The sequence below is a fragment of the Gastrolobium bilobum genome, unplaced genomic scaffold (genome assembly GCF_033153095.1).
Source record: "Gastrolobium bilobum isolate Gb01-03AN ecotype WA unplaced genomic scaffold, APGP_CSIRO_Gbil_v1 utg11031, whole genome shotgun sequence".
Classification (NCBI taxonomy): Eukaryota; Viridiplantae; Streptophyta; class Magnoliopsida; order Fabales; family Fabaceae; genus Gastrolobium; species Gastrolobium bilobum.
The window spans coordinates 50,948-64,455 of NW_026896435.1; the positions used below are offsets into that span (position 1 = coordinate 50,948).

General features: G+C 33.5%; 2 protein-coding genes across 2 annotated transcripts; one reads left to right on the top strand and one right to left on the bottom strand.

Moving 5' to 3' along the window:
• The first annotated feature begins 514 nt into the window (after positions 1 to 514).
• Positions 515 to 3,134, top strand: LOC133299716 (probable inactive receptor kinase At4g23740). Its single transcript, XM_061499203.1, has 2 exons — positions 515 to 1,748; positions 2,476 to 3,134. Exons 1-2 carry the CDS (start codon positions 515 to 517, stop codon positions 3,132 to 3,134), a joined length of 1,893 nt encoding a protein of 630 aa, XP_061355187.1.
• A 2,574-nt stretch (positions 3,135 to 5,708) lies between these two features.
• On the bottom strand, positions 5,709 to 9,917 carry LOC133299720 (uncharacterized). The gene is made up of 4 exons (XM_061499210.1): positions 9,601 to 9,917; positions 9,189 to 9,513; positions 6,149 to 6,207; positions 5,709 to 5,974 (listed from the first exon to the last, which is right to left on the bottom strand). The coding sequence occupies exons 1-4, from the start codon at positions 9,827 to 9,829 to the stop codon at positions 5,943 to 5,945; spliced, it is 645 nt and encodes a 214-aa protein (XP_061355194.1). The 5' UTR covers positions 9,830 to 9,917; the 3' UTR covers positions 5,709 to 5,942.
• Positions 9,918 to 13,508: the final 3,591 nt, after the last annotated feature.

Here is a 13,508-nt window from a genome sequence, read left to right on the forward strand (position 1 = left end):
TAAACATATGGAAAAAATTTCTGGTATTTCACTATTTCTGTTTCTAAATTCCACAAAATGGAATATTTTTCTGCTGGCACGGTCTCGGTCACCAGATTAGTGGTTAATAAACTGATAGATCCACTATAAGTTTCAAAGTTTTGGTTTACAATTTACTGGCAAGGGAACCAAACAAAGTAGGTGAACAGAAAAAAGCTAATAAGGTGTTTCCATGTCAAAAAGGAGCTGCTTATTTTGACCGAAAAGACACTTTAATAGTGTCGTTTTAGCCTTTTAGATCAAAATCTCAGAAAATAACTCCAATGTGTCTAGTAAATACACACCATACATTCTAACTAGCCTCTTACCCAATTGTCTTTGTTGTATAACGATACCATGTACTAGTGTTTAATTATCTAATCTTTTGTTTGTTCTCCAGTTTGGTTTCTTCTAAAAGTGACCAATATCTTGAGGGAGTCCTGGCTTTTCATCCAAGTTCCCTTAAAGTGTTGATCTTCTCTATTGAAGCCAGAAAATGAGCAAGAAGCTGGGCCTCTTGTTCATTTCTTCAGCAGCCTTCATGATTGGAGCAATGTTCTTTGGTGCTGGAGCTGAACCAGTGGAAGATAAACAAGCTTTGCTTGATTTCCTTCACAACATTGATCACTCTCCTCATCTCAACTGGCATAAGAACTCTTCTGTATGCAAAAACTGGACAGGAGTGACCTGCAACACTGACCAATCAAAAGTTATAGCTCTCCAACTACCCAGAACTGGATTGAGTGGTCCAATCCCACCCAACACTCTTAGTCGCCTCTTAGCACTCCAGACTGTGAGTCTTACATCAAATAGTATAACTGGTTCTTTCCCTTCTGGCTTCTCTGAGATGAAGAATTTGACCTATCTCTACCTCCAATTTAACAATTTTTCTGGTCCATTGCCATCAGATTTTTCAGTTTGGCATAATCTTACTGTTGCCAATTTATCCAACAATTCTTTTAACGGGAGCATCCCTTCTTCAGTTTCAAATTTGACTCATCTCACTTCTTTAGTCCTATCCAGCAACTCTCTTTCAGGTGAAATTCCTGATCTCAATATTCCTAGCCTGCAAGAGCTAAATTTGGCCAACAATAACCTTAGTGGGGTTGTGCCTAAATCCCTTCAGAGATTTCCAAGTTGGGCCTTTTCTGGTAACAATCTTACCTCAACATATGCACTTCCTCCTGCTTTTCCTTTTCAACCCCCGAATGCTCATCCTAAAAGGAAAACCAAAGGACTTAGAGAACCAGCATTATTAGGTATCATCATTGGTGGTTGTGTGCTGGGATTTGCAGTGATGGCATTTTTCGTGATTGTGTGTTGCTATAAGAAAGGTGGTGAAGATGGACAACCAGTGAAGTTCCAGAAAAAAGAAGTGTCTCGGAAAAAAGAAGTTTCAGAAAGTCGAGAGAAAAACAAAATAGTCTTCTTTGAGGGTTGCAATCTTGCATTTGACCTTGAGGACTTGTTGAGAGCATCTGCTGAGGTACTTGGAAAGGGCACATTTGGTACGGTATATAAGGCTGCTCTAGAGGAAGCAACAACTGTGGCGGTGAAGAGGTTGAAGGAGGTTACGGTTGGAAAGCGCGAGTTTGAACAGCAAATGGAGGTTGTGGGGAGGATCAGACACGACAATGTGGCTGCACTGAGGGCATATTACTATTCAAAGGACGAGAAACTTATGGTATATGATTACTACGAACAGGGCAGTGTCTCTGCAATGTTGCATGGTATGTTATTAACATTTTCTCCTATTTGACAAACAAGAGTTAAATTATATTTGGATAATTCTTCCTCACAGACATACAGATAAAAATTTGTTTTCTATAATCATCTATCTAATAGGAATTGTCTTTTAAGCATGCTCAGGCAATGTAGTGCTACTTTCAATCATTTCTTCTGTCATATATTGTGCCTCATATCTCATTGTAATTTGTAACCTAGTAGCCAGTAGCATAGTAGTATGTCATCAGGGATGTTCTAAATTGAAATTTGTTACTGATTATAGTTGCATCAAACTCATGACTATTGTAAAGGGGTAACAGACAGATACTGGTTACTTGAACAGATGATCAAAGAGGAAAGTGAGAAAAATGTTTGTTTTTTTTAACCAAATCCATGTCATTATTTTAATTTCCCTCCCTTCTTAAATGGGGGAATATTCAATAAATACTAAAAGCAGGAGCATTCTCCCCACCGGTACCATCTTTGTAAAGGGTTTAAAACCTTAATCCTGAACCCGTCTCAAACAAGATTGCCTTCCGTGGAGGATGCCTGTGGTTTATTAAAAAAAAACTGGAGCTGGATTTTGGCTAATTTTCATTTGTTGCAACTAATGAGACTTCCTATATGAAACAAAGTTGAATTAAATTATGTGGCTTCCTGCACATAAGTAATTCTGAGGGTTTTTCTAGAAGTAGCTAATGTTAACTAAGCTTTGGCATCTCAATCATGCAGGCAAAAGAGGAGAAGGCAGGATTTCTTTAGACTGGGATAGCCGTTTGAGAATTGCAATTGGTGCAGCAAGAGGCATTGCTTACATCCATGCTCAACATGGAGGGAAACTAATCCATGGAAACATAAAATCCTCAAACATCTTCCTCAACTCCCAAGGTTATGGTTGTCTATCTGATATTGGTCTAGCAACATTGATGAGTCCAATACCCCCACCAGCATTGAGGGCTACAGGGTATCGTGCATTCGAAGTAACAGACACACGAAAAGCAACCCCAGCATCTGATGTCTTTAGTTTTGGGGTGCTGCTACTTGAGCTTCTAACTGGGAAATCACCTATGCATGCCACAGGAGGTGAGGAGGTTGTTCACTTGGTTAGGTGGGTGAATTCTGTTGTTAGAGAGGAATGGACTGCAGAAGTGTTTGATGTAGTTTTACTGAGGTATCCAAATATAGAGGAAGAAATGGTTGAGATGCTACAAATAGGGATGGCATGTGTTGTGAGAATACCAGATCAGAGACCAAAAATGGAAGAGGTGGTGAGAATGGTGGAGGAAATTCGTCGAGTAAATACTGAAAATCGACCATCCACAGAATCTAGATCAGAAGGTTCTACTCCAACCCCTTATGCAATTGAGACACCTTCTACATGTCTTCCATAGTGAGAACAAGATTCTCTTGTTTCGGTCAAAGGTTGTTAAAGATGCAATTTAGTCACTGTCTCAAATTTTAATTTTTGTCCTAAACAGGAGCAGTGATAATGATTTGGTGGATGTGAAGTTGGTAACAAAATAGGTGCTGAGTAGTTAAGCTACCAGACTTAGGTGATGTCAAAGTCAAGTTGGGTCCCTCGATTTTGTATTGTATTATGTACTATTTAATCAGGGAATCTTTCTTGTCGTGCCATGATTGTGGGGTTGGGCTCCACAATTGTCTTCTCCTGGAGTGGAGCATAGGATCACAAAACTAAATATAATTCAGTGAATAAAAAGGAACTTCCTATTTATTCCACATTTCAATTGGCGAATAGGAATCTGGATTGTCAATTTGTATTATTCATCTGGTTTTATAATTCCTTCGATTTGCTGGGTTTGTAGTTGCTGAGGAGTTATTAATCAAATCTTAAGATATTTGTGAAGCGGCTGCAAGAACGTATTGAGGACTCAACATCATCATGCATTATTTTTCATTCTTCATTCTGACAATACATTGGTGTCTTGGTGAACATAATAAAATTTTGATTAAACATTTTGTTTTTAATTATTAACCAGGACGCCTAGCTCTCCGCACTTTCCAACAAAAGTGATCTCATACCAGGTCGGCTTCAATCATGATTTCAAAAATAAAAAACTAAAAATCCAAATAAATAAAGGGTTCGTCGGTTCTCCTTTCACCACTGATGAGAAAAGTTACAGTAAATTTTTAACATACGTGGTCGTATCCTGGTCTAAAAAAAAAAAAACATCAGAATCCGCACGCATATTCTGAGAAAAATAAGTGTTGCTGCACTTTTTCCTATGAGAGCTACATACCCCATAAATAAATGGGAAATCAAAAACAAGGATCCATAAATATTTTTATAATCGACAGGTCTTTCATAATGAATAATGTATTGCTTTTTAAGATATTTACCCAACAACAAAATCCCATCTAGTTGTGAATTTTACAAAATATTAAGCGTCAAAGTACATATAGTATTTTTTTTTTTCTACAACACTAATCTTTTACTGGGAAGGATCTACTTACCACTAAAAAATTTTACAACTTTTACAACCAATTTAATCACCGTTGATTTTCATCAATCTAACGGTTATAATTTATTGAGAAATAATAAATATGACACAATAAATGTTATTAATTTTCAATAAATTATAACTGTTAGATTGACAGAAATCAACAGTAATTAAATTGGTCGTAAGAATTGTGAGTTTTTTTGTGGTAAGTGAATGCGTTCCCATCTTTTATTAGATACATAAAAGAAACCTGGCCAAGGCAGTCAAAATAATCTTTTGATCGGTTAACTTAAATAGATTAATTTGTTCTCAGTAAATACAATATTGTGATACATTATAATATTTATCGATAATGTAAAAAGAATTATACTATGAATACACTAAAATCATGTTTAAGGGTAACACCCCACCTTTAATAACTAAGTTATAAGGATAAATTTACAAAAAAAAATAAAATAAAAATTCATGTACTTCAATTAGTGATACAAAATTAAGGACCAAGAGCTCCAACGGAAGGACTACTTCAAATTTCCCCTCCCTAAGTGACCATATATATACATTCAATTCTGTGACAGCGATATCCTGGTTTCTAGATCTAAATGTGACACCGCTCAGACCAAGTCAGACCTTATCTTAAACAGCCCGACTTATTCATATACTCAAGACCTAAGTTTGACTTATTTACCTTATATAAGTTTTATTTTTTATTTTTTGGTGGCTGGGGACCTAACATGGCCACTTTAAAAGTCTGACCTGATCCTCCAAAGCTTACTTAAAAAGCTACTTTGTAATAAAGCCTTTAATTATGCCGACAAAGCCTCCGGGTCTAAACCTTTCCATAATTCCATGGACGAATGGGCTTAAGTCTTTATATAGACTAACAAACATAGATATTACAATAAAGATTTAATATAACAACAACAATAATAACCATATTATTTAAATTTACTTAAATAAACTGGTGCATCAAGTCTAGAAAGCTTTTTGGATGTTTTACAGTCTGTACTTCATAGCTAAATAGGCTTTTGAAAAAGTATTCACCTATAAGGCTATAACTAGTCTTCGTTTATAGAAACACCATGTTCAAAATACATATAAAACCACAATCAGCTGTATCAAGCCACAAAAAACAACTCGAATCATGGTTCCATAATTTATAAATGATTTTAATAGTAAAACCAATATATCTGAAATTTTGCTTAAGCAATGAAATAATAGTAAGTCTAATTATTTTTCTTTTTTCTTCAGGCAACTAGACATAGTCATAACCTTATCAGGTTCATCCAAACTGCACCAAGAACTATACTACAAATTTTCATTAGAGACTGAAAACCACAGCACCCACAAAATTTACAAGATTGCATGTGCTCAACCATAATTTTCATCAAATAGGCAATTAAAACATCATGATAAATCATTTAATACAAAGAACATGGCTAAGTAATTTATAATGACCAACTCTATTGAAAAAATAAAGGAAACATATTTTGATATTAGTTCCAAAAAATATTGATATAATCACACTTCATACATCCAGTACAGAAGAATCCGGTTCCAATTTCATGTTGAAAACTTACAGCACATATTTCTTTCATATTTTATCTCTCTTAAAATTTCTGGCATTAGAATTACAGTTGAGTTAACCTTTGATACACATCTCACACTATCACTCAAAAATCATTAACAGTATCTACAACTTAATTTACAGACAACATCATGAAAATTACAAACCACAATTCACTTCCTCAAAATTCTGGTTTTGACACCCCCTGTAAATTATTAAAACAGAAACAAAAGAATATTCAGGAAAAATGGAGCATAAAGTGCTCTAAACCAAAGAAATAAAAATGGGTTGGATAGAATGGTGACATTAATGATAATCCCCACCCCCTACCCCACTCCAAAGCGGGAAATAAACAAGAAAAAAAAAATTTGCCAGATACCTTCAACTTCCTCAAATTGGATTTCCTTCACCAAGTCAGATGCCGCACTATATTCAAACCTACAAACGAATTATAAAATAAGCCTTTAGTGTAATAGATTTTGAAGTTTCATGCCAACTTAACAATTAAAATCTATACTCAAGCAGAATTTATAAACTTTATGGTTGCGTCTGATGCAAATTGAGGGGGACAATACAAACAGATCAATGCAGCACAAGCGTTTGAGTCACATTATAATTTTTTTGTCTTGTTTGCTATTTGAAACCAATAGACAAACTAAAAATTGTGATATCTATGAATAGAGTAAAGCAAAATTGGTCTTTTTGTGACATGGATAATATTTGGAAACTTGATTTGGTGAGTAATTAAAAATTAGAGATTTGTACTATCCCTTTAGTTGCCTTTTGTCCCGTACTTACACTATTTGAATAAACAAACCAAATATTATTTATTTATTTTTTTGTGTTTTCCCTTGTTTTTAGCAAATAAAATGAACCCTACACAAAGACACCAAAAAAAACACCCAATCAAACTTAATAGAAGCTTTTATTTGTTTTTCAGAAGAAAACATTTTAAAATTAAGGGTCAGGGAATGTTATAAAATGGCTTTGGCTATGAAATTCTAACTATCTAATAATTTCGGGAGTTAAGGGACTAGGGAATAAGGTAGTGTTGGAGGCAATCTGGGATGCAGGTATTTCTTGGATAGGTATGTGTATGGTGGTGTACCCATATGTCATATTATGCATGTGGAGGACCTGCCTTATGAGTTTTAGGGCATCAGAAATGGGAACATGAAATGCATTCTAGACACAAACATTTGGGGGAAAAATAGATACTCTTATCAAATGGAATTCCATATATTTAAGAATGACATGCAGGGGGCAAAATAACCGAGGAAGATCATTTGAATAGTATATAAGTTACTTAGGATTCCCATTTGAAACAAAAAACACAATCCTTCCACATCCCCAACAACATTGGACCAGTACAACAGTCATACAAATATTTGAGAATCTTACAATCCGAAACTAGCCAAAGATGAAATACTAGGAAATCAAGAACTGAATGTTAAAGGGATTGTACATCACATGTGATAAATCATAGTTTATCATGTTTTAAAGGGCTAAAATCACAGTAATTAACTCTAAAATCTAGCCTAAAGCATAAAAACTTCGAGTTATTTGGCTAGGTAGCATTAACCTTGTTCCTCTTATATATCTAATTAATCTTTGCTAATTTTGTAGGTAAAATGGTAAATTGAATTGAAATAGAGCAAGGATGAATCTAGAAGGATGAGGAACAAGCAAAACAGAACGAGAAGCTACTAGTAAGAGGGCGCTTTGCGCGTTTTACATGATTCGAAGTTTTGCCAAAGTCCAACACATGGAGGCCACTGTTTAGCGCGCTCCAATTCACCCAAAGAAGTCATTTCAGCACTTGCTTGCGTGCTTTAACACCCAACTGTGACCAAAAAGGCCCAAAATGACGTGACGGTCCAAATTAAGGACCTTTCCTTATAAAAGAAGGACCTAGGGCTCAAAGATTTATGGAGAGGATCGACAAACTAGGATCATGATTGCTTAGAGTTTATGCTTCAGAGAGCTGGAGACGTGTTTGAGGCAAGATCAAGCTGAGATTCGTAGAGATTCACCATGCCTTCATTGCAATGGAGTTTGGGGAAGCATCTATGTTTTCTTTTGTCTTTGTTTTTGCCATGAGTAGCTAATTTCCTTTGTAGTTCAGGTTAGATGAAACTCAATTAAATCTTTAATGCAATTTTCCCTTTTTATATTGAATGAACGTGTCTGTTCTCATACTTCTATAAGTTAATCTTCTTGTAGATTGAATTAGGATTCGTGTATAACAATAGGGATATTAGTATATGAATTCAGGTTGGCTCATTCATCATTAATTTGTATAAATCTAGGGATAGACATATAATTATGCGATCTTTATGATTCTTGATTTTAATACTTAAATCTTTTTAAGAAACACCGAGGAATCATGATTCTTTTAAGGACGTAAAAGATAGAATACCAAGGGATTTGGTTTCAACTAATTTAGGGAAATTTATTGGCAATATAAAAAGGGCAATTAATTAGGGTTTTAACTCTGGGCATATAGTGAAGAATAGGGGAAATCGAATAACTAACTACATTTTTCTTGATTGCATATACCTTTGTCTTTGTGTTCTTGTTACTCTTTCCTATTTTAATAACTATTTAGTTTTTATTCAATTATCTCATCCGATTTATCCAACTTAAGCAATATAGTGAACTAGTGCTTGAAACACTAATTCTCATGGGAACCATACTCTACCACTCTTTATTATTTGTACGACCGATACACCTTCCGGGTGCGCAACAACATGACTATGGACTTTTCTGGTTTGTTAGTGTAAAACATCATTATCCTGAGAAAAGTCCATCAGAAAAATGTAGTGCAACAAAGTAGCACATAACGAAAATTTTCTGAAAGATTAAAAAATCTGTTGAATTCGTAAAATGTAGGCTTGTCACTTTCCTTTACAGCACAAAAAATTCTCAGTGAAGGCTAGCTAAAAAAGTGAATGGCATCTGCCAGTACGTTCACACAAAATTTATAAAAGAAAAGTTGATTGAAAGCTATAACAGGACCACCTCAAAGTTACTCAGTATGCCAGAATGTTGATGTGTGCATAAATGCACCACTAAAGCAATTCCTTGCCATAATGCAACCTTATGAATTGCACTTTGCTGGGTTGACAAAATCAATTGTGCTGTCTACAACTTTACTAAAGACCCACGGAATGTCTCAACATGAAAGTAGATGCTGAATTTATGCAGGTCACTCACTGGACTGTAATAAAATAACATCATTGCAACATGACGATGATCCATCCCAAAAATACATTAACATTTTCATTTTTCACAGTAAACATGACAATTTCATCAAAGCAACCCCACAAACAGTGCACCAAATCACTTAATCAACAAAACAGATACATCAAAGACACATAAGTAAAGGGTGAGCGAGAAAATGAATCTGATTTACTTACCTGTTGGAGAAAACGACGTCGAGTTCAAAACCAGACGCACTCTTTGACTTGGTAGCTTCAACCAACACAGTAACAATCTCAGTCTTGCGAGTACTAGCCATGAGCAAATCATACTCCGTTGGAATTACCACAGCGAAAAAGTTATCACGCAGTTCACTGAGACAAACCTTCTCAACGGCAGCAAGGGCTATCCTCCGTTTAAGGGCATCGACCTCAGGGTCAACAATGTAAATCGCAAAATCAGTAATCAACAGAACGCAGCGTTTCATCTTCCCCGAACCAGTGAACTTCAAAACTTTATCCGCAAATAGAACTTGCTTGTCCCCTGCATTAAGGGTTTCTTTCATTTCATCAATTGGTCCAAATATCTAAAAAAAAAAAAAAAAGTATAAAAAAAGAGAAAAGAAAAAACCTTGTTTGTGCAAAATCTTCATTAAAAAGGGGTGTGAAGGTACATCGAGGTAGTCACCGTTGTAATCTCTGTGAAGAGAGGCCTTGCGTCGGACTTTGATGCCCATGAATGGTTCTTGGTCATCGGAGACATTGCTGTTGGAGGATCTGAATCGCATATTTTCCTCCGGTACGTCGTCGTATTGGGACTCATCAATCTGGACCCGTTTCTGCATCGCGAAGCGTTCCATTGAGGGTAACAATGCCCAGTGGGTAAGGAGTAAGGGCAAGTTTGAGATTAAGGAAGTAGTTGGTGAGAGTGAGTTGGGGCCATGTGCTAAATGTCGTGTTGTGAACTCGTGATTATTGCAATGGTTGCTTTGCTTGGTTCGGTTTGGTTAAAAAAAAAAAAATTTACCTCTGCTTTATTACCAGCTAAAATTTAAGACATGCTGCTATGTAACAGCATAATGCGAAACGACTTACGTTGATTCGCGGGCAAAAAAATTTCAAAACGATTACAATTGAACTTGTTTGACTGTTACATTTGTGTAAATAATTTTAAAATAATTATATTTGTATAATTATTTATTCAAATAAGCAATATTTAAATTTTTTTTCCCTTGATTCGCGTTCCACGTAGTAGCAACTTATCAGCTACAAATCCAAGACTATATCATAGGTCTAAAAGAATCGATACATGATTAAATCACTTTATAATTAATATAATTGACACTGAAATCTATATAATTTTTTTTGATAAATTGAAATTTATAAAATTTATCGTTACCTTACTACCACTAAAGTTCTGTATCGTTTCTCATGAAACTACAACTAAAATTTATTTCTTTGGCAACTGAATTCGTATTTAAAATTATAATTTATTATATGTGCAAAAACTGAAATTTAAAATGGGTAGGAAACATTGTGAGTGAATTAATTGATGGGCGTTTTTATTAACTTATAAATATCAAATAATATGTTTTTTATTTTCATTAGAGTTATTAACTTATAAATATGGTTTTAGAGTTATACAAAACTGATTAATGCAAACGTTAAGACTATTTTCAAACTATAAATTTAGCTCAATGGATCACCAGCAAGCTACCAACAAAACTGTCTTGTTTATCAATAATCAAAGATCTTTGACCATCAAGCCATGGCAGCATTCAACACTTTTTTTCTATCGTTAATATTTATGACCAATTTTGCTTTTTTGGTCAAAACAGGACTTTCATCTGATGTAACTGAGTCAATAATTCGCTCCCCTATTGAAAACAATTATGCACCAAGGCCATTATCATCATATGGAGATTATCTGAGAAACTGTGCGTCGAAGTTATACCCAAACTGTGGTGAAGAGATTTTCTCTAGTATATTTTTTGGTAATCGAACAGTCACTAATGAATGTTGTTTTAACATCGTCAATGATGTGGGAAAATCCTGTCATGATGACATGACAAAATTTATTTTGACAACACCAAATTTCAAGACAAACAGAATTCAAATCTCACAGAGAAGTCAGAAAGTATGGAATGTTTGTGTGTCAATTTCAGCAGACACTCCTTCAGCTTAACCGATGGGTGCTTAAGCTTAAGAATTTACACAACGCAACTACGAAATTGTACTCTATATATTATATAGAATGCGATAACTGCATTTCCAATTTATCACCATATATTCTTGAAATAAATCATCTATTTTGTTGGATTGCAAATATTTAAAAGTTGTTTGAAATTTCTATTACACTAATCGATTATAATAGTGCTGAATCATAATTTAAAAAGTCATATTTAACCAAATGGTAATAGCTCGATTGGTGGTAACAAGAAAGTTAAGTAAGCGGAAAGAAAAAAGCTTTAATTCGATCCCCACATGTCACTTTTGAAAGAAAAAGTTGAAGCTTGTGGAAAGTTTGGGAGAGTAACTTGCCTCAAGGAAGTAATAACGGTTAGGTTAACTCAAAAAAAAAACCCACATTTAATTAAACATTCTTCAAATATAATAGTTTGCAACGAATTTGAAATTCTTGCGACAACGAATAAATAAATCGATTATTAAAATAAATATTATTTTAGAAATAAAAAGGATATTATATTATTACATTAACAAAATGTTGAATATATTAGGAACTTATTTGCGCATTTTCCATATAAAAATATATTTACAATCTTCATCTTTCTCTTTAAGAACTAAATGATATTTCATATAGATGATGGCATTGTAAGGTACACAAGGCCTCCCAAATTATAAGAAAGAGTTTTTATTTTATTTTTATTTCACTAATCTTTCTTTTTTGGATTAAACTTTCACAAGTAAATATTAAATCATCATTTTCACCTCTCGGTATATAGGACCGTCTAAATGTTTTTATACATGTAGCTAACACACTTATCTTAGAATTGTTGTCTAAATCAGGCTATGAGGTCATTCGACGTTTAATTGTGCATTATGAGAATTTCAATGTTTTTACTACTAAATAATATATGAAACGACAAATTCCTGTTGCACAAATTCATGAAATCTCATTATTCCAAAAATCTCTTCGTCTAATTATAACTATATTATGATAATGTAATTATGCTGTGAAACTCTAGTAAACATTTTTGGGTAAATCTCATGCCTTCAATAATATTTTCATGCAAATTTTGACGCAGATCGAGTATAACTTTTAGCACTTTTGGGATCAAAACAATTCCCCTAATTTATGGATCCAAAATATAATTATTTCAAATTTATTTATTTATTTATTCTATATTAAAATATAAGAAAATTATTATATATGTCATTGCAATAAAATATCACTCAACAATTTACCATTTTAACTATTATTTTCGTTTATGTAAAATTGAGGGCATTACACAAGAAAATAAGTATATTGCGGCTGTTCATTTTCTATTTTGGGGCGGTTAAAACCGCCGCTAGATATAGTGTGAGGCAGTTTACCAACCGACGCAGATACAAGCGTTGCGCGGATTTTTACGTCGATTTCAACTAATCGCTGGTATGACCGCCTCTGTTTCTCTCGACTGTTTGAAAGGCTGTTCAACTTCACAAACAATTATCATTTGGCAAAGACACGGTGATTAATAACTGCCCCCTTACTATTCAATTGATTTCTTTTATTTTAAAGCCTCTATTCTTAAATTTCACGTACAATTTCGTATTTGTTCAAGAATTAAATTTTAATATTAATAAATATATTATTGAGATTTATGTTTATTCATGTAAATTTATTACTTTTATTTATTAATGTTTTTAATGTGATGTATACATCAAATATTTTATAAAATTAATTTATTCATTATATAAATATTAAAATATTACAAAATCCAAGTCGAAAGTATTACATATGAATCAATAGTAAGTGAAAAACTAAATTAAAAGAAATGGTAGTCCACGACTTTATGCTTTGTAAAAAGCAGAGAAGGATCTTATTTTTGGCATTTAAGCTCCAAACCTGCAGTCATATAAAAAAAATATTGTTACTTGGAAGTTTCAAATTTAAAGATATGAAACATAAATGTAAAACCAAAAAAATATTTCTTATGTTTGTGTCTAGTACATTTGTTTTTTTTTAAAGAATAAAAATAAAATATAAAAAATACTACACACAGTTATAAACAATTAGACTTAACTTTTTTAGAATTACACATGTTACAAAACCTATTGCTCATAACAAAATTTATTAGCATTTCACAAAAATAACATGTGCAACAACTAAGTTATTTGCATTACCAAAAATAATATAGATAAAATTTTAATTGGAAACTTTCCTCAAACACTTGATATGCAAGTGTACAAAACCGATGCAGTAGCTCTTAAAAGAGAAGAGATTAGGTCTTTGATTGAAATTTGTACCCAAGATAAAGAACATAATATTATTGAACCCAATTTTATACCTTTCGTATCATGTAACTTTGCATTCTT

Coding starts and splice junctions, on each gene's coding strand:
- LOC133299716 (XM_061499203.1), top strand. CDS start 515: ATGAGCAAGAAGCTGGGCCTCTTGTTCATTTCTTCAGCAGCCTTCATG. Junction 1,749..2,475: donor TGTCTCTGCAATGTTGCATG/GTATGTTATTAA, acceptor TCAATCATGCAG/GCAAAAGAGGAGAAGGCAGG.
- LOC133299720 (XM_061499210.1), bottom strand. CDS start 9,829: ATGGAACGCTTCGCGATGCAGAAACGGGTCCAGATTGATGAGTCCCAA. Junction 6,208..9,188: donor GACGTCGTTTTCTCCAACAG/GTAAGTAAATCA, acceptor ATTCGTTTGTAG/GTTTGAATATAGTGCGGCAT. Junction 5,975..6,148: donor CCAATTTGAGGAAGTTGAAG/GTATCTGGCAAA, acceptor AATAATTTACAG/GGGGTGTCAAAACCAGAATT.